Source organism: Sprattus sprattus (genome assembly GCF_963457725.1).
Source record: "Sprattus sprattus genome assembly, chromosome: 7".
Taxonomy (NCBI): Eukaryota; Metazoa; Chordata; class Actinopteri; order Clupeiformes; family Clupeidae; genus Sprattus; species Sprattus sprattus.
The window spans coordinates 22,758,574-22,783,763 of NC_137926.1; the positions used below are offsets into that span (position 1 = coordinate 22,758,574).

At 43.6% G+C, this 25,190-nt stretch overlaps 1 protein-coding gene across 1 annotated transcript; it reads right to left on the reverse strand.

Moving 5' to 3' along the window:
- Window positions 1-280: 280 nt before the first annotated feature.
- sf3b3 (splicing factor 3b, subunit 3) lies at window positions 281-24,697 on the reverse strand. Its single transcript, XM_080842825.1, has 27 exons — window positions 24,604-24,697; window positions 23,776-23,903; window positions 23,528-23,683; window positions 22,556-22,726; window positions 21,175-21,347; window positions 20,155-20,296; window positions 18,007-18,119; window positions 17,457-17,594; window positions 16,992-17,095; window positions 16,473-16,638; window positions 14,857-14,952; window positions 14,575-14,647; window positions 12,310-12,461; window positions 11,923-12,078; window positions 11,247-11,402; window positions 10,302-10,445; window positions 9,252-9,374; window positions 8,945-9,099; window positions 7,273-7,447; window positions 6,293-6,498; window positions 5,209-5,365; window positions 4,822-4,947; window positions 4,050-4,262; window positions 3,174-3,272; window positions 2,256-2,399; window positions 1,811-1,915; window positions 281-862 (listed from the first exon to the last, which is right to left on the reverse strand). Exons 2-27 carry the CDS (start codon window positions 23,843-23,845, stop codon window positions 722-724), a joined length of 3,654 nt encoding a protein of 1,217 aa, XP_080698951.1. The 5' UTR covers window positions 23,846-23,903; window positions 24,604-24,697; the 3' UTR covers window positions 281-721.
- Window positions 24,698-25,190: the final 493 nt, after the last annotated feature.

The following is a 25,190-nucleotide window of genomic DNA, read 5'->3' on the forward strand; positions in this document are numbered from 1 at the left end:
GTTTTCGAAGTGTAAAAACAAAACAAAAACATCAGAGCCTTCCCCACAGGTGGACTGCTATGTTCCCAGTTAACACTTAACAGATGACCGACATCTGCGGAGCATATATCGAGTGGCCGATAATAACTGGAAGACGTAATTAAAGTAAAGCCCTAAAGGAATCCTGCCTCACCTGGGTGAGTGGTTATGCAGTAGTGTCCAAACATGAACACACCTCCCACACTGCTGCCCCACACTCCAGATTTCACCAAAGCAAGACAAATACAGACCCACAAACACAAGCAGTTATACAATACACTGTTTAAAAAAAACAAAAAACCTTTATTTACAAGATGGCTCCGGGAATCTACCATGGCGTGCACAGTTGCTCTCCTATGCTTGGCACAACATACCAGGGCAGAGACACTCAGTCAGCAGACAATTAAGCAAAGACCACAAACCTCATTACATACAAGAATAAGAAAAAAAAAAGCCTATAACACAAATTTGACGGTTTTGTTTATGTGAAAGGATGTCTCATGCTTCAGCATCAAGTTGACTTCTTCCTTGCGAGTTTCCAAAGGAATGACTCCACTACAAAAAGCTTTAATTTAGCAATGAGAAACCGGTCACTACTTTAGTCATGGTTAAAACTGCCACCCGTACTGGCCGTTTTACATTTCATATAAAAAAATGTTCATAAAAGTCCTACGATCCTGCAAAAGTGTGTGTGTGAGTTCACTTAGAAAGCGTATCGTGTGCGGATGTCCTCGAGCTTCTTGGAGACCTCCGGGGGCGTCCGGTCCAGCTCCTCTGCCACACTCTTTTGCTTATGGGGGTCCATGGAGTTGAACTGCTCACACAGGTCCCCATCAATCACATTCTACAGAAAAAGAGGAACAGCCAGTCAAGTAACAGACTCTAAAGGCAAAAAAAGTGCAACTGTGTATGTGTTTTCCTCAAACTGTTGTGCAAACAGTGAAAGGTGGAAGTGTGTGTGTGAGAGAAAGAGAGCGAATACATGTTAGAGGCAGAGCTGCACCAGAGAGCAGCTTCATAATGGTAACATCCATTCCACAGGCCTTGTGTAGTTCATTAAAACACATTCTTTCTAAGGTATAAAGTCATTGCTGAGGGAAAACACCCACCACCACCATTTGGCTAGGCACAAAAAAAAAAAAAAAGGTAACTTGAGCCAAACCTAACGAAAAAACATGAACCTGTTTCGATTTCATTTCACCTAGTAAACGAAATGCCAGGCAAACACATTTCCTGGTCTAAGAGTTGTGGGTGAGCGTGCATGTGGCAAAGCCTGACCCACCCCCCCAGTCAATCTCGTCAGACCCTCATGCATGCAGTTAGGTTTCTGCAAGGGAGCATCTCACTTTAAAAGCCTTCTGATGTGAAGACTTACAAGTGAGATCAAGAAGGCCAGTAGCAGTGGTTAAGTGACGAGACCTAAAGAGCTCAGAATAACTGCTCTTTGAGGAAGTGGAGTAAGTACACCACTCAATTTCACATCAGATGACGGCTCTCATTTCAGTGCCTTTCAGCTAATCGAAATGTGAGAAGTATGAAATGCCTATAATATTCGGCTTATCTTTTCTGAATACGTTCGATAAAATTCAATACAAAAACGGCCTTTAGGAAGGTTAAAAGCACATTTGATTCTGATGTCCATATACATACACCTCAGTATGCATGGCTTTCAGACCATGTTCCAACATATGCACGTATTCTTCTATAATTAGGCAGTGACTGAAATCTGATCTGTTTACAGCAGGAGTCATGGTCGTCGTCTGTACACTTCTGTTCATAAACAGCTGCTTACCTTCACAGGGAAGTAGTAGGAGCGGAAGCTGAGGTGGTCTCTGCCGCACAGCGGAGGGAACTCGGAGCGCATGTGCATCTCTAAGTGCTGGAAGAAATCATGATCCTGGAGGAAAGGCAAACAAACCACATCCACTTAGCCCACAACCATCACCAGCAGATAAGCACAGTACAGGACATCTCCCTCCCTCCCTCCCTCCTTCTCCTCTTCAAAAGGCTAGCAGATCTGACTCAGGCAATCAAGAACCCCCCCCCCCCCACACACACACGGAACTGATCCATCCAATTAAAGACCTCCTTCATCTTATCAATGATACTCTTGCAGACCATAAATCTAATAAAGAGGGAAATTCATACTAGCTGAATGACCCGAATAAGGACAAACACTCCAGACTCTCCCCCTAGGGGGAGGGTGCGGGTTGACATTAGCCATGGCACTGCTGTACCTCATGGGAGGTGAAGGGCACCAGTATGCCAATGCCCCCTGACAGGGTGGTGTAGACCAGCGACTCAGAGCCTCCGGGGATCAGTGTGGTCTTCTGCAGGGAGAGCACTGTCTCCCCAATGTGATAGTTCATGATCACCTCTGCCTGGGGGAAAGACAAGAAGAATGTAAGCGTGTGTAAGGGAGGGGGAAGAGTACACAGGGGGAAAAAAAAACGGAATATTAAATGAAGAGGGTGGGGTACAGTGGGGTACAGCCATGGAGGGAAGACATTTTTTTAGGCCAGATGTTTAGGCAAAATGCTGGTTTCACTCACACACACACACCTCAAACCACCAGTCATAAGTCACTCGGTTCCAGACTTCTCTCACACACACACACACACACACACACTTTGCTTAGCCTACACAAACTATCTGCTGTAGCAGACAGACCGTCATACTTGCATAAAAATCTAAAAACACACTCCAGGGAATTTCCCAAGTGTCTACCTAAACATTTCCACGGAGCACTCTTGGCTGCTCGTGGCCCTAACGAGGCAAGCTGAGGCGAGGCTTGGCCAAGCGGCCCAGCTGCCTGGGGGCTGAACCGGGTGACCCGCTCTGGGAATAGGCCAGACGGGAGAGGGGCAGACTGGGGCGGGAGAGTGTGGCTTACCGCCTAATCCACCCAGACAAGCACACACACACAAAACACCCACACACACACAGGCCACGACCCCAGCGCAGACAGCCACTCAAGGGGGCAAGAAGCCATTCCGTGGGAACTGCTCTGGGGAGATGCTCTGCGGGGGCTGCCATCTCAGCAGCCTTTGATGACGGGCGCTGATGGGGGCTTTTTCTAGCTCGTTTTGTTTTTGGGTTTCCTCTCCTGAGGGAACGGGGCAACAGAGGACAGGGAGCCAGAGTGGAGTAGGTACCTTCTGAGAAGCTCCGTTTAGGAGACCTCTATCCCACAATGCCTTGTTTCCAGTGGGGTCTTCGTCTACATCATCGCTAGTGTTGGGAGGTAGACGAACCTGCAGGGAAAGATGATCAGATGTAATGCCTGACAACCATATTATCTTGCAGGAATAGCAATACTGACTGTAAGGATTTGAAAAATGTGTCAGAATGTGCACCGTTTATAATGACCACTTAATTCAGTTGATACCTTTCCGTCCATTTTGTAATAAACATCTCACTGAGCAATTAATAAATAAATACATTTTAAAAAGACAGAGTGCGCTGACTTTCATTCCAACAAATTCACATTTCGTAAGAGTTTGTCATTCGTCAGAGTGTCTGCATGTCTGGTTTCTAATTAGTTAGCGCTCACTGAATGAAGCCCAGGACAAAAGTGGAATTTGGTGTCTTTCACCAACACAATAGGCAATTCAAGATGATATCATTACAAGACACCCTTAACTCCATACCACTTAGCTGTAAAAATGTGAAGAAAGTCGTTATGCGTGTCACTTCTACCAACTTGCACGTCGGCCATAAAAACACACAGCAAATAAATCACTAACAAAGAGGACTCAGAAAAGAGTCCCAGTGGTCTGGAGTGGGCAGATCATATAGCATGCAAACACACACACAGTTTATATTGCTCTCTCGCGCCCCCCCCCCCCCCCCCCCCACACACACAAACACAGACAGATGTAGTCACACACACTTTAAATGCTGATGTTTCAAAGTGATGGTGTTGCCGCACACAGGCTCATGTAACAAACCTAAACCCACTTGTTTGTATTATGCTTATACCACATCACTCACACACACACACACGCACACACAAATAAACATATACTTACAATGCTAATGTTGCCAAACTTGTCAGCAGAAGCCATGGTGTCGTAGTCCAGCAGACAGGCAGTGGTGACCCAGCGCGGGTGAGTGTCGTCTGCAAAGATGATCAGCTGGTTCTCATTACGCTTGTAGCGCACCCAGAACAGGCTCTCCTGGATGTCGGATATGACTACACGCTGCCCCATGGTGTAGATGCCAGTCACCAGATTGGGCACATGCTGCACACACACACACACACACACACACACACACAAGTGAAAGAAAACAAACAATAAGGTCAAGCAAAGGCCTTCATAAACACGTCCACATGGGCACATGCCAGTGCTATGCTGGTGTTGTTGGGCAGTGCCATTCGGCCATGCCGTGACTCATGAGCCAAAGCCCCGCAGGAAAGTCGTGGGGGAGAGTAGGACGTCTGCCCACTGAGGGAAGAGTTAAGGCAGACCAGTCCGCCACCGCAAACTCAACATCCTCAGTTGCTATGGTTGTGTTATGAAACAAAGGGAGCTGTGTGTGTTTGTCAGTGTGACCACTCACACACAGAAACAAACAAGTGCACTCAGTCTGTGTGGGACACAGCTGAGGCGGCAACCACAACTGTCAGCAAATGGCACCATTAGATGGAGGTTGGATTTGATACACTGAAACTGTTCTGGGGTGCGCGCACACACACACACACACACACACACATCTGCTGAGGAGGAGGATAAAGCATTGTCATCTTGGACTGAAAATACCCTTCTTCCCTGAGTGCACGCACACACACACACCACATACCTTGTTCTCACACTTGCGCAGCAGTTTCTTCTTGCCCAGGTCATAGATGCGCAACAGCTTCCCAACTCCCACCAGCACCCGTCCTTGGAATGGTGCAATGGCCAGCGGGACGTCCTCCACCGGGGTCTACAAAAGAACCAAGCCAATGGGTGAACACTTCACGAAACCAGCAAGATGGTCAGTGGTAAGCAGAGAAAACATTATATTGTTGCATTACGTTGATTTAATGACCCTTAATGATTAACCCCACACTGAAGGCTGCATGATTGGATTTAGCATCACATATATTTCAACCACTGAAGGTAAAAAGTGACCAAAGTGGGAGGGGTTGGTTTTTGCACACCACACTGAACAAATCTGGACCCACAATCCGGCAGCTCTGCTCACCTTGTGCACAAACTCCAGTTTGTCTCCGCCCCCCCCCAGGCGATAGGTGTAGATGAAGCCGCCACTCGTAGACCGAGGGTTCAGGATCATGTCCCTGGCCACGCCCACCAACACATACCAGTCGTCGCCTCCGTTGGCGAAGCGACAAATTGTCACACTACAGCAGGTCAGAGAGAGAGAGAGAGCGAGAGAGAGTCCAGAGTCGAAAAAGAGGGAGTGGACAGAGAATGAAGCAAGGAAAGGGAATTAAATCCCAGATGGCCATTAGGAATGAACAAACACCTGCTGAAGCAGTTTGTCACAGGCTTTTTTTAGGGATTGTTGGAATGCTATGTTTTGCATAACTAGGCTATAAAAACAAAAAGGTCATTGGTCAATTTCCCATTCCTGCTTTTGTTCTGAACAGTGGTGAAAGAAGGTGAAGAACCATTATGCATGACAATGTCTCGAACTTATAACACTCATGATTATGAACCATCAATTCTTGAACTCCAATAACTAGACAGGCAGTAATTTTAAAACATGGCGCATTTAATTAGTTTCATCGTCTGGTCTGCATGACTTTGCATCCTAAAACCATTTATGTTCCCCTTTTATACATGCAAACTGTTTTCTTCACATTTTGCTGCTACCGGATAGAAAATGATCCAAGTGTAATGTGGGAAGGGCAGTTTGGTTCCTTGTGGTGGCTTCTAAGGGCAGCAACCCAGATGTTTACATTGGAGTTGCCAGACATGTCAACACAGATGGTTTGGACTCGTACAATTAATTTGTTTAGAGAACAGATGACACTTTAGTGTCAACCTGAATGTATCAGTATTAGTAAACAAGGAGTTTGGTGACTTGATTGACTGAATAAAACTTGCTCTTGCAACAACTTGCTCTTGCAAACAAACTTTAAATTAGAAATTAATTTATATCAAAAATGTCAACCTTAAATGAAGGCCCACCATGCCAACAATGCAAATAATTTGTGGAATAATGAAGAGTGATTTTAAGTATTCATCCTTTCCATGAGCAAAGAAACACGTCTATTCTGTCCCCTTACGTCCACCTGGGTTCTGGTTCCCCCGTCACTGCTCACCTGAAGGCTGCCTCATTCTGCTCCAGCTGAACCAGGTCCAGCGTAGTGCCCTGGATGGGGTTGATCAGCCGCACCAGCGAGGCCCACTGGCCAGCGCCAGCTTTGGGCGCCCCGAAAATGGCTTCTGGGAGGTTTTCGTTGAGGAAGGCAGCGGCCATCTCTGCCGCAAGCTCACGCTCGTCCTCCCCAGCGGCCTCCACCATCTCCTGCGGGGTGGGAGGTACACAGGTCAAGGCATATTCATGCAAGATGTTTATCTACACAGTTTTTTCCATCCTTGCCATAAACCCAATTCTGTCATTCACATTTCCTCAATCTGCAGCGGTTATTTGGACCATAGTTCATCGCCACATTATAAAACCTCATAAATCTCAGTTATCTAGAAGGTACCCAATAGGAACCCAGGAATAGGAACATGGTTCTACACGATGATATGTTAATGTGAAAAAAGTTTGCAAGCTACCCTTTGACCAGCTCATAGAGCCAATACTGTGACCATTGTCTTAAGACTATAATTCACTGCCTAGTATAGCCTGCCTGGGCACAGGCAAGTTACACAACAGGTAGTTCATCAATAGCGCCGCAACGGTGATAAAACTGGATGTTCATGAGAATTTCACCAGTAATTAGTGAACTGCATAAGAATCTTTGTGTGGATACACATTGGTGCATGTGTAACCCATGAAAGCATGTCTCATTCCAAAGAGGCCGCTTCCATTGAATGTACTGGCAATACTTAAATGTAATGACTACATTTACAAAAACTCTGACTTTGCATGCCTTAGGGAGGTTATCAATTTTTTCATTGCCTTAGATATGGCTGTTACTCATGGCGTTCCCGGAAGGGAGAGAATATGTGTGTGTGTGTGTGTGTGTCAAAACTGGGTGAAGTCTTTCGGGTGAATCTAAAAACAGATGTGTGAATAAGATGTACGTGTGCAGACAGCTGCAGTATGGAAACCCCTGAGTGACTAACAAACCTCAGCCATCTGCTGCTTGCGCTGGGCCTTGGTGGCTTCTGTGTAGGCATTGTGATCCGTCTCGATCAGCACCAGGTTATTGGTCTCGGGGTGGATACAAAACTTGCGCGGTGTGTACTGCAGGGGGAAGGCCACCTGGTTGAACACAGCGCCCAACTTCTCCAGTGCCAAAATCCTACAAGGGAAAGAGGCTTTGAGTCATAATGTGGGAATGGAATGTACATAGTGAGCCTGTTCGTCATAGCAACGTACAAGAGAAAAATACAACAGCAGCACTAACGGAATATAAAGGTTGCCTTTGAACATCTTCATAGCCATGCTAGCTTCTTCCAATTGTCAATTTGAGGAGGAACACAAACAACTAAAACCAAATAAGATAAGATAAGATAAACCTGTATTAATCCCCGTAGGGAAATTCAGGACCTAAGAGTGTGAAACCCAGTCCCCCACACGCTGCAGCCACCACATGAATGTGTTATTGAATTCTCCCACGCTTTCATCATCTCTGCTCACTGGAGCACGACATTACAGTAAGTAAGCGGGGAGGTGGGGAAGCACATGGGGGTGACTCAGAATCATCTCTCTTGCAGATGCGTAAGGTGAGTATAAGTTTAGATAAAAAGATAATGACTAAATGGAATTCCGATCCCCAACTTCCCATGACATTCCACTTGTTTCAAATGTGAAATTACCCAGGAGGACATTTTTTGGAACTTTTAGTAGGATATCTACACAGAAGAAATTGTGACAAGAAGTGTGACAAGTGAAGCATTTTGTGTCTTTCACCTTCCATTAACACAACTGTCAATTGTACCACCGAAGGAAGTTTTCTTATGAAAATGGTGGGTTCAAGTTGGGTATATTTTACAAGGGGAAATAGTTTTGCCATTTAAGATTATTAGGTGCTGAGAACTTTTTCTGCATATGTCTGGGTGAGCTCAGAGGTTATAAGGGTCAAACTGTGCTGTTTGACCCTGTATAAAACTGACATCCTTGCATTACAAAAAGCGCAGTTATGATGACACAAAAGGACTTTTAGTTGAGCGTGGCTATTCTTGCAGACATAAGAAACTTTTATGGTGTCAGAATTAGATAAAAGTATATAAACCCTGTGCAATAAAATTGCTTTACTTTCATCCTTGTGCTGTGAGTGAGCCGATTGCAACTGTTACTGAATAAATATACTAATCTACACCTCCGGAGTGCTGAAATAATTCACTCAAGTGTTCACCGAACAGTCATTGGCTCACAAAGAATGTAACTTGAGTAAAAAAAAGCACAGTGAGTCAACAGAAACCAGTGGTGAGGGATTGGGGGTGGGATGTTTGACTCTTTAACTGTAGACTGCGGAGTCAGACATCTGTAGATGTGTATATGCACCTGAGTGTGGTGGGTCAGACATCTGTAGATGTGTATATGCACCTGAGTGTGGTGGGTCAGACATCTGTAGATGTGAATATGCACTTGAGTGTGGTGGGTCAGACATCTGTATGTGAATATGCACCTGAGTGTGGTAGGTCAGACATCTGTGGATGTGTATATGCACCTGAGTGTGGTGGGTCAGACATCTGTGGATGTGAATATGCACCTGAGTGTGGTGGGTCAGACATCTGTGGATGTGTATATGCACCTGAGTGTGGTGGGTCAGACATCTGTGGATGTGTATATGCACCTGAGTGTGTTGGTGGAGATGGCCACAATGCCCTCAGGGCACTGCTCGGAAGCGAAGCCTGACGCATACTCCAGGGTCTCGTAGGACAGTGGCGTCAGGTGGAAACGCGACTGGTATGAGTAGCTCAGCCACGAGCGGCTCGACATGGCCAGCACCTAGCAGGGTCAGAGGTTAACCATGAGAGGTCATCACAGACACATTCACCAAAGATGACACAATCTGGAATGATTGATTCAGATGTGAAGTGAATTCACCAAATTAAACATACATTCAGGTTTAACACTACATCTTTACAGTCTGTACTTACGGCTTCCTGTCCTTGCATTCTGACCCGGAAGAGCTTGACTGGTCGCGAGCCCAGGTAACGGGTTCGTGTGTCAGACAGGTCTCCGGTTACTGGGTCCAGCACAGTCCTTAGCAACACACCGTTCTGTAGAATTCAAAGGCGTAAGTCATTGCCTAGTCATCATATCTTTACAGATGTGTGTGTGTGTGTGTGTGTGCACACTGAACTCAGAAACAACAAAATTCTCTCCAGCACAGTCAGAGAAGAGACATGAAAGATTCATCACCATGTTCAGTGGTCACATCAGTACACATTTCTACAAACACCTCGTATGAGGTTGTCATTATTGGTTGCCAGCCACCCACAGCACTTTGGTCAGTGTGAGTTGTTTTTGAATGTGCTTTTTAAATAAATTTGACTTGACCTGGCCTTTTGTTAAGTAAATTTTTAACTTGTGGAAAGGCAAAAAAGCAGGGCAAATGGAGACCATGTCAAAAGGAACGATAAACCGGTTTTGCGAGAAACAATTTAAAACCAGTAAGGAGAGGGGAAAAAAAGGACCAAACTCTAAACCCTATTAGTGATAAAAACTTAATAGCCCAATTATCAACACACACTCTAACACAAAAACTTAAACCACTTTTATCATCATGGTATCACGCTTTAGATTTGCCCTCATCATTTAGGCTGGGGGGGCCAATTTGTGAAATGAATGCAACAGCTGACAATTTCTACAGAAGCCTAAATGTTGGGCTACGAGGCTTTGTGACTCAGATGGCAGTTACATAATGCCAGGAAACATCTAGGGCCAATGTTCTCTCTTCCAGCCTAGCTAATCGTACGTTAATCAGGTGTTTCAAATTAAGCCGCAAATGCATTCATTTTTGGGTTTGCTTAGCCTTTGATCAGAAACACACAGGCTACACACCATTCATAAATATGGCCCCAACAGTTTTGGTGAAAAACTCATTGACGGATATGTGTGGGCAATGAGTGTAAACATGTGTGCCTGTTTTAAGTGTGTGTGTGTGTGTGTGTGTGTGTGTGTGAGAGAGTGATTGTATATGAGACCTGCAAGCCAATGTTGAGGTAGAGGAAGCCGATGGTGCCCTTCTCCCCGAGCTCGTCCTGCTTCTCAACACCGCCCATCTCCACGATGCACAGGGACTCTGGCTGTGCGGGCAGGGCCTGCATACTCAACGGCTGCAGACAGTCCTGTATAGGGAGTGGAGAGGGAGGAGGGATACAATTTCAGTACTGGAGAAGCAGAGGAGATCGAAGACTGATTATTTTTTAGTACATAGCAGAGACAAAGGAAGTGAAGGAAATCATAATTAGGTGGCAGTGAGAGTAAGTTAAAAAAAAAAAAAAAAAAAAAGAGCCAAATGCTCTTTAACTTTGTAAAACGAACTACTTAGTTCCTGGAACCTCAATTTATTGAGGAATATAACGCTCCCAGCTTCCCTAGGAGTGTCATCTCGGCGGGTTTCAAACTGTTACCACACAGATTTATTCACATGAACCAAGCCTGAAACCATAATTTCCTGTTGTTTAACGAATGGACCACTGACCATGGAGACCACTACACGCCCACGGACCAACCCTAATCTGCCAGACTACCCCATGCCAGCCCACTCCGATTATTCATGTGAAATTCCAATGGAAATCCCCACAGTGTGACAATAGATGGAGATCATTTTTTTTTTCAGTTTTTAATCCTTACATGATTAGGTTCCAGCACAGGGTGTAAGCTCTTCCCACTCACTGTCCTGAACTCATCACCATGGCTTTGGTCCAGCCCTGGACAGCATAGGAGGAGACAAACTTGTTTACCCACCCCACCACCACCCACCCTCTGAGCTGCAAATGACCCTCACACATTCCAAGGCCATTATGTGCAAGTTTCCCCTGAAACCTAGACCAAAAGCAGAGCCTTACAGGACTGCTCACACACACAGACACACACACACACACACACACACACACACACACACACACAGAGCATCTTAGGCGTACCGAGGGGTCGAGGGAAATGATGCGGACGGTGTTGTCCACCAGCCCCACGGCTAGGAAGCGGGAGCGCTGCTCTCCTGGAGGAACGTTTGCCAGGCTCATGCACACTACGTCAGCAGACATCTCCTTCCTCTCTGTGTACTCGTTCAGTTGGCCTGACTGTGGATAGGGAGAGAGAGAAGGCGGGGAGGGAGGGAGAGGAAGGTAAGAGATTAAACGTGTATCAACTAGGGATGCAGCATTTTTGGGCCACAGTAATGGTAGGGTTTCAGTTTCTAATTGACAAACACTGGCCTTACACAATGACTTGAACATGCCAAGTGATCAAAACATATCTAGACAAAGATTCAGGAACCACCCTTTATTTCCAGGCCTCCTTTTGGGACGGAAATCGAGACGTTGCCCGATTAGGCAGGAAAAGGTCACACCTTCTACTGTGTGAACACAAACCCAAGGGAAATCACTAATTTCTCTTCTGGCTCCAGCTATCAGCATTTCAAAGCTCGCTCTGTCAGCAGGCAGTGAGTAGGCCTACTACTGAGGTTTTTCTCCAGTGTGCAGTCAGAAAGACCACATGAAGATTCACCACCAGCAATCATTGACAGATGTCCGCAAAGGCGTACTATAAACATTTCAAACAGACAGAAACACACTGACACACACGCAGGAGAGGACTTACGGGGTCCATTTCGAAGTACACTAGCTCCCCTCCCGTCAGGGCAATGACCACCTGCCTCTGGTTGACGGCACAGCGCACAATAGTCTTCTTGCCTGGGGTCTTCCATTCGTTGACACGCTTGTCTGCACGAATGTGACGGATGCCATCTGGGTACACCTGCAGGGTGGAACAAACAAGACTGTTAATAAGTCTTCATGGCAAGATACAAGTTAATTAACAGATACTCTCCAGTTGGAATTGTCTGTACGTGTTAACTAATGGAGATCTGCACTAAATGCATCGATTTTAAAAAGGGCGGTTCAAATGCAAACTTTTCAGAGATCTTTGGAATTATACCAGACACGCATTATAAACCTGCATACGGTTTCCTTGGAAATACCATCTTACCTGCACCAGAGCATCTTCCCCCAGCAGTGAGCAGGAGAGGGTGGGGGTGGTACCCAGGAAACCGGAGTCCGTCACTTCCTCGACAGTCTCTCCGATGGACAGCACCAGTGTGGCGTTGACGAAAGAGACGATGATGTAGGCGTCAAACTCATCTGCGATTGTGACGCAAATGAACAGGAGTGAGAAACAAACCAGAAAGCCCCTAAATATTTCTAAACTCACACCACAGCCTCGCTTGCTAAAGGGTGTGAAGTTTCTGTTAGCATGCTAAAAAGCTGGTAAAAAAACATGACCACAAGAACATTTATAAAGTTGACATTTATGACGAGCAAGTTCATTTATACAGCTTCAACAAGGGAAAGATTGATGGTCATTCGTACAGTGGTGCGCACCAAGGGAGAGAGCATGGTTTCACATGAGGAGTCACCATCTCTGATAAGACAATTAATCGTTTTTTAAGTATCCAAAATAGAAGGAGGGTCAACCGATAGCCCCGACCCTACATGAAAATATACTCCGGTACAGGAACTGCCAATGTTGGTTGGCAAAGTTGTTAATTAGTGGATCAAGCTGTGAACAAACGTTATGATTAAAACAGTCCTGATTACTTTTTTGAGATCTTGAAGGGGCCTGCACGTCCTGCAGGCAGTTCCCAAGGGAAGGGAAGGGAGAGGGGAAAAATAAAATATTGTGGGGATCTTAAAGAATACAACAATGGCAGTCATAAAAAGTGAAAGCACACATTCTATCACACCTCCTGCTACCCCTTGTATTCCAGACGGCAGGACACTTGACAAGAGACTTACGTTAGAACCCAAGTCTAAATAAGATTCATAAATGCAAAATACAAATGAATATGAGATTCATTGGATCACTGTTTATTGTCAATATTATTAATTCTGATCTTTAATCCTGACTTGCAACTCGTTCAAGATGAACTGGAGTTCTTCCATTCTCAGGGCTGCCTTGTTTCAGAAAAAAGAGTCATGAAAAAACTGCATTTCAAAACAAAAACATAGGAGATTTAGGTGAAAATGGCCATCCAGCTTTATAATCACCTGTTAACGGTAAAGTCTCATTTTGAAAGTGTGAGGCAGCAAGGGAGTGAGGAGACCGGATGATTGAATTGAATCTGAAAGTCAATGGTTGAATTGACCAAAGTCAAATGAGGGAGACAGTGCAATGGTGAATTCTAATTTAGATTAGCAGTCTGTAGGGTGGGACCTGCTTGGTTGACACTCGCATATCAGAAGAATGGTAATGGCTTACTGTGAGCAAGTATGTGCGTGTGTGCAAGCAAAATTGATTTTTGCTTGAGCAAGAGCACACCTTTTACCATGTCTATGCCTGCCACCTCTTCCCTCTCCCTCTCCCTTCCCTTGGGAACTCCCTGCAGGACGTGCAGGCCCCTTCAAGATTTCAAAAAAGTCACATGGTTTCAGGGAAGTCCGTGGATAAATGCATTTACTAGTAGTTCATTGCAACAAAGGAGCCTGTCAAGACAGCTGCACTGGGACCCCAGAACCATTCAGAGACGGGCTACTTGATATGAATACTAGTGTGCGTGACTGGGGAAACATTGATGCCACATCTGAGAGTTCTTTCAGTTCTCACTTTTGCCATTACAAATACTCTGCAATAAAGCCCACCTGCAGGGGTAAAGCACGTGATTCAAGCCCAGAATTAAGTCTTTCCCAAAAGAGTCGAGTTGGGGTCACTCCTAACAGATATTAATTATATAATTGGACACAGGGTCTTGCCTGTTTCTAGTCTGAAATCAAATGAACATGCTGTTTTAATTGCACCATTAGGATTTTTTGTTCTTCAGTTAAGTTTGTTTGATAGATTTGTGTTACACTCATTTTAACCCTTTCTCCCTAACTCATTTTGTGGTTGTCTTGTCCTGTACAGTGCAGCCGTCTCTTCCTCAGAACAGTCAGCTTAATTTCACGGCAGCCTTTAGGCAACTCCTCTGGTTGACACAAACTGCAATGCAAGTTCTCAGCACACTGGAATGAGTCCATATCAAAGACTTTTGCAGGAGTCCTGTTAGTGTTCTTAACCTACATGCCTGCAGTCATTCAAAGGTCTGGCTAGATTCTGCAAATGCAATGATTTAGTACTCCATCTCATCACAGCAATTCAGTAAATGCTACAAAGGTAACTTCGGGGCAGAAGGAAACCTCAAAGAGAGCTGCACGAGTAAAGAGAAATACACAGGCAAAAGTTCAGAGTGGAAATAAGGGCTTAAAGAAACTGTAGTACCTTCCACGTGCTTGCGAACCGTCCATACAGCATTGGGGTTACCGGGAAGCTCGGACACAGCCATCTCCGACACCTACAGAGACAACCAAGATTCAGATACTTACAACAGCAATTGACATGGCCCTCTTTCTCTATATGTGTTTGTTTGATTGCAACAAAAAAAAGGTTGTCTGCGTGTCTTATTTCCAGGAAGTCCTTCACCTTGCATGTAGATGTGACAACGGTACACACACACAAACAGGTATTTCCTACTAGTTTACACACACGTGGATGAAAACATACCTCCAGCCCGTGTCTGAGCACTCTTAGTGTGGACCTGGGGCCTCTTCCACAGGCCACGTACAACTGGGGAGTGTCCTCATTGGCCAGATCAGCAATCTAGACAGAGGTCACGGGAGCAGAGGGACAAAGTTCAATGGCACCATTAGCTGCACTCAAATGATATACAAACACACAAGTCTTTGGGCTTGCATAAAGCAAATGAAACTCTGTTCAACTGAAATGAAGACTTAAAGTAACTACATAGAGCTAGTCAAATGACCATCTTTAGTGGCCTCTCTATACCAGAGAATAGTCTGTAAGCAAACTGAGAACCTCAACATGACTTGACGCTTATTCATTCTTATTCGAAACCAACACACTGAACCACAACCACAGCTGTGTCAGTGCACCTCCACCGTCTGACAGTGGGCAGACCTCTGATGGTCAGGTGTGACTAAGAGCTCAGTAGAGGGGCTAGGTGTTGCACCATGTGCATGAAGTGTTGATGTTAAGATGGTGTGCATGAAGAAAGGGTGTTTTCCTATCTAGACTGAGCAAACGTAGGCTTTTCTCACTCAGTAGCTAACCTGCATACTTAATTCTAGTTCTTTGGCAATGCAAAAAAAATGTGCCCATAATATTGCAGAATGATGTATCGAAACAGACACATCCTGTTTAAGTTCTGCAACACAGATGAATAGTGTTAAAAACAAGATTTTCCCTCATATAAAAGCAATGCATCTATCTATTCCACACACAAAAAGACACACTGGATGAAGAGAAATACAAGACGATGGGAAAGTCAAACATGGGTGGGATTTCTGCCAATCTTATTATACGTCTCATACAGTCTTTTTAAACAACACCACTGGCCTGCCCTGAAGAAAGACAACCAGAATATTGCAACCTTAGCCCACTATCTTCCCCAAATGACATCAAAGTGCAGAAGTGGAGAGTGTATGTGTACATACGTGCAAGTTTGCAATTTCCGTACTTTATAATATATTTGCATATGTCAGTGTGCAAAGCATGCAATGTGAAATACTAAGGAGGACTGGGGTGGTTGTTTGTCCTTGATCCTCAATGGTCTCCTTCTTCAGGTTAATAGAACAGGTTAAATGTACAGGTTAAATAGAACAGAGCAATTCATCCAATTCTAAGACTTGCTTGTCACTCTGTGTTATTCTGATCCTTCTGCAGAAGTTCCACCACAAAACCCAGACCAGATAAAAATCTTTATGAAAGTATTAAATGTTATTGCCAAGTCAAACAGAATGGCCAATGATTATGCAACATGTTTTTATCTGGTAAATATTAAGTAGAGCCTGCACTCTGGGAAATGAAACAGGCTTACATAAGAGGAAGTAGGTGAAAAAAAGGTTTTCAGGTCATCCATCACCTGACTAGTGAAAAGTCGGTTGAATTTTATTTTCACCATTTTCTTCAGTAGGCAACAGCTTTACTGTTGCAGTATAGTCATAATTATTGAAGATGCTGGTAAGCATCGCCTAAAAAAATGCAACATGGAGCGTCGCACTGGCTGATACCAGATTCATTTAAGGGGGTGAATACTGGCACTGATGCGGATCCATGACACGAGTGCGCAGGTGCACCCTAACCCTGACTCCAGCGCTCACCTGGCAGGACATTATGGGCGACAGGTTCTCCTGCTCGTCCACCAGCACCAGGTTCTTCAGGGGTCGTGGCTGGAAGAAAAAGGTGTCGCCCTCCTCCAGTGGCATGGCGGAGGAGAACTCTGGCTCCTCGTCGTCATCGCCCAGGTGAGCAATCTGGTAAAGGTAACTGACACACACAAAACACCAAAAATATTCAGATGAGCTGCTAATAGGTAACTGATGAAGGTTACAAACACACACACACACACACACACACACACACACACACACACGTTAATTAATATAAACCTCACTTTAGTTAGTATACGGCTGATGCAAGTAATATGCATGTTCTGCAAGGTGTTACATGATCCAAGTTGACATTAACTGAGAAATCCCCTCAACCGGGGGCACTGTGGTGCAAGCAGAAGCCCCGACCACATTTAGGCTTGACGCCCATGGGCAGCCACTTTGTGGTCTAGTCCTACTGTGCTGATGCCCAGACAGTTATTTACCACACGGACAGACACGCTTACTCACTGGTTGCCAAACTCTGTGGCCACAAACAGGAAGCCGGTCTTCAGTACACACATGGCTGATGCAACAGGGATGGTGTCGAAATACTTCATCCGAATCTCTGTTACCTTGACAATGTAAAAAGTGAACAGGTTCAATGTCATCGTTCCTATTTCAAACTACAAACAAGCCTCTCAAAATCAGCATGTATTGCGTTTGTGGGCGGCGATCAGATAAAAAACACATTCTCTCCAGTAATAGGTCAGAGAAGAGACATGAGAAATCATCATATTTTCCCCCAGAAATATTTACAGCTTAAAGTTAGACCTACATCAACAGCCTGGATTTGCATCCAAGTTTGAGACCTCAGCTAGCCAGAGCCTTCAACTTTGATGATACAATTGAATAAACTATACTAATCATAATCTTCATCATGGTGACCTCAATTCAACTTGTGAAAAGCTTCTCTTATTTTTTTTCCATCTTTACCATCTCCTCGTCAGTCTCCAGGGTGACCTTGAAGATGTCTCCCTGCTCCGTTTGGGCAAGGAAGAAGAACATAGACTTGGTCTTGTGTGTGGCTGAGCACACGAAGATCATGCCTCTCTCTGGGTCATCAAGGTCATTCTGCAATAGACAGAGATGCACAACTCGTCATTATTCAAGATTAGACATTAACCTATAATCTGGAGCTGAACCGCCTACACAGTTACCCAGTAAGGACGCACCAATAGGGCTTCACCAATTAGGGATGCACAAATAGGGCTTCACCAATTAGGGATGCACCAATAGGGCTTCACCCATTAAGGATTGTTTATTCAATCAGTCTTCAGCTCAGTTAGCTTTAAACTAATACACTAGCCAAGAGGAGCACAGCGATCAGAAGTGTTTGAATTCTCTCCAAGGATTACAAGTCAGAGAAGAGACATGAGAACTCATCATTTCTGCAGCACATCCAGATGACACTGTTGGCCATCAGGCCTAAATATAACACCCTGATGCCCACACCTGCCTCCCACCAGGGGGGGTCCCCACTCACCCTTCTGCGTGGGATGGGGCAGCGGATATCAGGCTGGTCCCCAAAGTTTTTGTAGGTGATGTAGTTCTCAGAGCAGATGAGGACTCCACTGGGGCCGTCTGCTCCTCCAGGAACTGTAGGGGGGAGCAGGGGAGCCGTTATGTCAGAGGAACTCAATGATAAGAAAAACAGTTAAAAAGTATGGAATTTGAGAAATGCTAAATGCCTATTGGAGGATCACAGACCTGTTACGGACACATAGTAACAGTACAACGTTTTTTTTATATCAAGGTGGTGATTACCTTACAATCATTAATTACAGTCAACATGGTCAGATTACTTTTTAATGAGGATACTCCTGATACATTCAATGTGAATCTATACATGCCAACTTACATGGCATCTAAATAATTAAACTGGAAGGCATTCGTCCAGGTCATTGTGCGTTTGTCACTAGGAATGAGTGCTCTCGGGTAGACTTCCCTGTTGTTTTATCAGACCAAGTGAGGTCATAGGGGATATGTTAGCATTTAAGCATTTTATTTTGTATTTTATACCTTCCTAACATTATCAATGATTTGATGTATTTTGCCTATTTTGGTCTACCACCACTATGTAGTCTTTTAAAGTAACTCTATGCAACAATGACACTTTTTGAGATATGGTTTTATAGGCAACTAGTTTAGGTACCATCCTCAAATTAATTTTGATAGCATATGGTCATGTGAAGGACATATAAACACCTGTGTCTTCCCCACTAACTAATCAGGATATAACCTATGTAGTTCTGTGTAACAGGCTGGTACACCCTGCAAAACATTTGAGAAAAGCTTCCACACACATGACACTGCCAGCCAAACTGCCAACAGTCACCAGTTATTAAGTTGGCACGATTCTATCAGTGTCAGCTAGGCTGTTGGTGGTGTTTGCATGCCTTTTAGGGAGTTAGCTTACTAGTTTAGGAACAGAAGTCCGTATTGCTGCTTTAAGGCAACATTGAAAAATTAATTAGATACAGTCCTTACAAGGCACACACACCCTACCGAAGGCAATAACAGGAACAGACTTCCCCATAACTGTAACATGATCCTGATATGAGGGTGCAAATAGAAACAAAATTAATCTAACCATGTTATACAAGGCTAAATATACCAATTTGTTTGATACATGGTGCCTCATACTTCTGGAGACGACAAGCAGCACATTTAAAAGCAGCTGAACGTATTCTTGAGGAAGTCATTAGGGGCTTTACAGTGCATCCAGCTATAAATGCTGAGATCAGAGGTGTTTACATTCTCTCCAGGATTACAAGTCAGAGAAGAGACATGAAAATCTCATCACTTCTGCAGCATGAACAAACTTCACCTTCACTGTGAATATACTGATATAATATACTGATATGAGGGCGGGGTGTACGTGTCCTTGTGGAAGTCATTAGGTGTCTTGCAGTGCATCCAGCTATAAACGCTCATTTGGACACTGTAGTAAGTCAGGTTAACATAGTTGAGAAATAGCCAAACCAAAACTGGATTCACTCTGATGAATCATATCCTCCTCCTCAGAAATACTTTGAACTTCAGCTAATTCCATGGACACTCCGTTACATCAGTGTCCATTGAGCCAATTTAAAATGTCTTGCACAGCCACTCTGGTGTGGACAGCCTGGCTAATCAGCAACAGGTCCTGGTCATACTCCTGTTGCCCCCCTGGCTTGCATGTTTCCTCCCCATAACTCTTTAGAGCAGCAGTTAGTAGGTTATGTCTAAAACCACCAAGCTAACCACCCAAAAGGCAACAAACAATAAACACTAACCGCAACACAGCCGGCAATGATTACAACTTGCTAGCATTGCTAGTGTTCTTTGGCAATATAGATGTTAATGTCATGCTGTGAAAGCTTTTCTTTCTTTTTCACAAGGTGCTGTAATAGTTAACCAGTGAAGTGAAAATACATAAAATGGAGTAACTGAGGTAACTTCTGTACCCAATCAATGGAACTTGCTCTACACAATTAATCATAGATGAAACTCATCGTGAAGTTCATACACATGACGATCATCTATAATAAGAACAGGTAGACATCGAAAGGAAGAGCGCAATTTTCTTGGAAACCAGCACACACAAGTAGCACACAGATACAGGGGAGATACTGCTAGATTGTCACTCAACCTGTGATGAGGAAGTTGCCGTGCTCCTCCAGGGCTTCGCTGTACTTGCGCACCACGTGGTTGAGCCCCAGGTCCAGCTCGTAAAAGGTCAGTGTCTGCTGCGTGTTCGCAGCGGCCTCTCCGGTGGGGTCATTGTCTGCCTCCTGGGTGAGACGAGACAAACACAGACATTAAGTCAGGGCCTTTGCATCTCCTTAAAAGGTATATTTTTTGAGTATGGTATATGTGTGACAATCACAATTATCCTACTTGCCATTCTGTCTACAAAAAAATAAATTGGTACCAAGGTTTATAAAAAAATTAAATACAATCAATCTCAAGCATTTCTTTGTAAAGGATTTTTAACTGTGACTACAGTAGTAAATGATGACTGCTCAATACGTGCCAAGATCAGAGGTTTTCAAATTCTCTTCATGAACACAAATCAGAGAAGAGACATGAAACTCATCACTTCTCCAGCACTTAATGAGTGCGTATGCATGCATGGCATTCTTCCATTTATTATGTAGGTAAATATGACCTTGGATGCTTGAAAAACATGAATGACAGATCCCTGAATTTGTGCAGAAGAATTATCCACAAAGTAGGGCCTTCCAAACACTGTATAAACAACAAACTGGGTAGGTGTCTAGGAACTGGCACAGATGCTCTATTTTGATTACAAGCTAATGATTTGATTCAATCCAATTTGGTTTAATTCTGATTCAATATCGATAGAAATGAGATATGAAATACTATAGCAGGTTTATAGAAGTTTAAAAAGCTCGAAAAGGTACACACATTTACAAATGCAGTCCCTGTAAACAAATTGTAAAAACCTTTAAAGAAAAGGCCAATGGACAGCCTTTAATATAACAGGCTATGTTTAACCATTGTGGAAACAACCTAAAAATAAAAAGCATATTTGTGAAGATGTTGGAAACAGCTCCATCTGCTGTTTACTATAGAATTTGAAAGTGCAAATTTCGAACAGCCATTATTTGGATTCATTACTCTAATTCATTACTGCAGTTGCTCTCACCTCATAGTCCATCTCCAGACAGGCGAACATGGGGTTCTCAAAGCCCACGTCCACTCCCACCACATGGTACACCAGCGTGTTGGCCTTGTGTGCCTCCAGCGGGGAGGAGATAGTAAGACGTGCGGCTGCGTCTCTGTTCAGGATGTACACAAGTTTCTGCTTCTCTATGGCCCCTGCAGGTGAGGGAGGGGGAGAGAAAGGTCAAGGTCACAATCTCATCAACACCATCACATTCCAGGGTGTCCCAACCCGTCAACAAGCTGCCTTCACTGTGCACTATAAATTTATGAACAGGCAAGAATGCACCTGTCTGGTGTGTTTCATGATGGTTTTACCCAATCAGGCACTGAAATTAAAAGCTGATAATTTCCAACAGACCTTCTAAAAAAAAAAAAAACAACGTCCATTCTCAAATGAACCACAATTTTCCACGCAGTTAGATTAGGCATTCCAAAATGTATCATAAGTGTCATTTACAGCAGCTTTAATATCAAACCATCTGTTTCAACAGATGACGCATCCTGACAACTACTGATGTTCGCTAAACTGCACAAAACGTGAACCCCATAGAATACTTGCACTACAAATTACATTCTGCTTGCTGCTTTGTTCTAACCATATTCTGCTGGACAGTATGTTGCCAGGAGCCAGGTAAGCGACCCCTGACCTTTTCAAAGAGTCTCACTGTCTGTACTGCCTGAAAGCCCTGATGAAGCAGCTGTATGTATTCGTGAGGAAATCATAGGCGTCTCACTGTACATCTAGTTATAAATGCTGAGATCAGAGGTGTTTACATTCTCTCCAGGATTACAAGTCAGAGAAGAGACATGAAAATCTCATCACTTCTGCAGCACTTGATGTATGCAAGCATGGATTTGAGCATTATCCTAAACAAAACATCACTGGCTGTGCATAGTAGGTACACGTGGAATTATTGCCCCACTGACAACACTACCATCAACGAATTGCAAAGGATTTTACAGAATCAACACAAAAAAAATATTTAAAAACACACCCCCAACACGTGTAGTTTGGAGTATTTCTCTGACTGTCTACTCAATTCTGCTGTGAGAATGTGTTACGTTGGGGTGCATTTTACAATAGGTTATGCATTCAAAGTTGTGAAAAACAGTAAACAGATGCAGTGATGAGAGTTGGCAATACTAGAGTATAATTCTTCAGCATATACCTCACTTGTTTAGTGCAAAAGCAGGAAAATCAATTAAGAACTGACCTGAAAATAATGGGAATATGGGTAAACTTCTGAGACAAGGGACACCTCTACACTAAGGGTGAATCCATTACATGTGTACTACCTTCGTTTAATTCCAGCAAAATCAAGCTCAACACTCAACATTAGACCTCATTTCCAAAACCTTACCAATCATGACAGCTCTGCCCTTTGGATCCACAGCAAGGAACTGGCCCGGCACAATGCGCCTGCAGCCGCTCTTGCCAAAGGTCTCCTGGTGCACCTTCTCAAACATGTTCTTGGATGGGTGATACTCCAGGATCACAATACGACCTGAATCACTGCCCACCACTATGTAGTCTGTTAAGGCAACATTGAAAAATTGATTAGATACAGTCCTTACAAGGCACAAACACCCTACCGAATGCAGGAACAGACTTCACCTTCATTGTTACATGATCCTGATATTCAACCAAGATGTACAAGGCTAAAGATACTATATTCGAGACATGTTGCATCAAACTTCTGGAGACGACGAGCAGCACATTTCAAAGCAGCTGTACGTATTCTCGAGGAATCGATCTAGCTATAAATGCTGAGATCAGAGGTGTTTACATTCTCTCCAGCATTACAAGTCAGAGAAGAGACATGAAAATCTCATCACTTCTGCAGCATGAACAGACTTCACCTTCACTGTTACACGATGCTGAAATGAGGGCTGGGTGTACGTGTCCTTGTGGAAGTCATTAGGTGTCTTGCAGTGAATCCAGCTATAAACGCTCATTTGGACACTGTAGTACGTCAGGTTAAGTTTCTACTAACAGTGCTACTTATAGTTGTATCTAGACTAACAACTTGTCACTGCAATATTACTATGTTCTAACTACACTTTCTTTCTCTTTCAAATGATAAAACGGTGATGGAAATTAAGTTACCCTTATTAGACTATACATGTTTAAGACACGGTCCCAATCATTCTGGTTTGTGATGTACATCTTTTTCAGGGTCATGTGGTGGCAATTTGGTTACATTTAAATACATTATTCATTCACAGGTGAGAGAAATTGCATTATCTGCAGTCAATGTATCCTTAAACACCTAAACGGAGACACGCAGTGCTTAGTGCTTTCACAACCATTTAAACTATTTTCTTGCATGTACCTTTTGTTCCTCCAGTAAGCCTGAAAGCCATGAGAGAACGGATGATGCCAAACACCTCCATGGTGAGCAGCGTGTGAACTTTCCCTGTATTGGCATCTGGCCGTAGGATTTCAATGATCTTTCCTCTTGAGACAACAATCTCCTGTTGTTTGGTTCCTATGGGTGTATATCACATAAATATGTTATAATAACATTTCCAAAGAATAGGAACATTTTGCATAAGTAGCTAGTAGGAAGAGGGTAACAACCTGAAAAGTTTCCATGGATGGCATGGGAGATCCCCGTGGCTCGCTGCAACGTCAAGTTGTACAGAAACATGACGAATGCCTCTCCTCAGTTATCTCTAGAAGTTGAGAAGCTACAGCAACACCTGATGCTGAAAGAATTAAACGGATTACGTTAACTAATTAAGTCGCACTATCGAACATAGGCATTTCCTCACATTTCACGGCAAAGTTCAGTACTACAGATACAGGGACAAAGAATATGGGCTCAGTAAACAGAAAACAGGAACTGAATCCCTTGACTTTCAGACTTTAACTCTGTTAGCTGGCTAAAGAAATCGGCTACCTAGTTAGCTGGCGAACAAAGTTCATACATCATCTTTTGAAAGCAACAGCCCAAATTCACGAAATCGTCGTGTGACGTGTGCATACATGTAAGAGAAAGCAATAATGCATATTTGCACAACTTCTATTGGTACTCATCTGAAGACTTATTTAGTTGCGCACTAGCTAACTTCAACTGCTAACGTTACTTTGGTTAACTTGCTAGCTAACCACTATCAAACATTAACCATTAGATTAGGCTGTTCATATACTTTCATCACAAAACATAAACGCGTAATCCAGTAGTAAGACACTGCAATGCGCGAAAGTCCGTAATAAGCACACATATACTAGAAGCTGGACAAGACAACAATAGTAGCTAGCTGGGTAGCTAACTAGCCATTTGCAACCGGTTCATTCATAGTTGAAGTAGGAAGTTAACCGCCAGGTAACACGTAAAGCTATAATTTACGATTATACATTATCTAATGACTGGATATTTGTACATATTGCACATTCATGTATTACCCCTGTAGGAATCGGGATGTTGGAGATTTCAACTGGATTGATGATTACAATTTACACCATCGACTTGCTCCTGCATTTCAAACCTCCGAAACGCCTGATCAACGATTTGGGGTCCTAAGAAATTATCACGTGACGAGCCATAGCTGTCCTATACTTTCCCGGATTTGCCATGATGCCTGCCATTTTAGTTATTCCCAAAATTCTCCCAAAGGACATAGAACATTGGAACAAGGCAGGAAAAAGCAATTGAACAAGTTTCCTAATTTCTGATTAGCTGAGGCTTTTATGTTATTCTAGCATCTTCTAAATTTAAAAATATATTTTGCTTATATCAAACAACACAACGCTGTATTTTATTTCACATGGCTCCTTTTGGATGAATACGGTTTGAATAGGAAATATGTTAAATGTGATGAGTAAGATTGCTATATTAGTTGCCAGAGATCTTGGCTGTACTATGTGATGCTGTGGCTGAAGACCCATATAGACTTCTAAAGAATGCTTACTTTCAAATGGAGAAAAATTGACATAAAACATTTAATTCCACATGTATATTGGTATTTAAAAGCACCCACCCACAAGTGTAA

What these genes read in the sequence shown, in the direction of transcription:
- sf3b3 (XM_080842825.1), bottom strand. Translation starts at nt 23,845, where the DNA reads ATGTTTCTGTACAACTTGACGTTGCAGCGAGCCACGGGGATCTCCCAT. An exon ending in GCCCCATCCCACGCAGAAGG is followed by an intron (nt 17,595 to 18,006) that starts GTGAGTGGGGAC and finishes TGTCTATTGCAG; the next exon opens with AATGACCTTGATGACCCAGA. An exon ending in GGGAAGATGCTCTGGTGCAG is followed by an intron (nt 12,079 to 12,309) that starts GTAAGATGGTAT and finishes TCCACCCTGCAG; the next exon opens with GTGTACCCAGATGGCATCCG.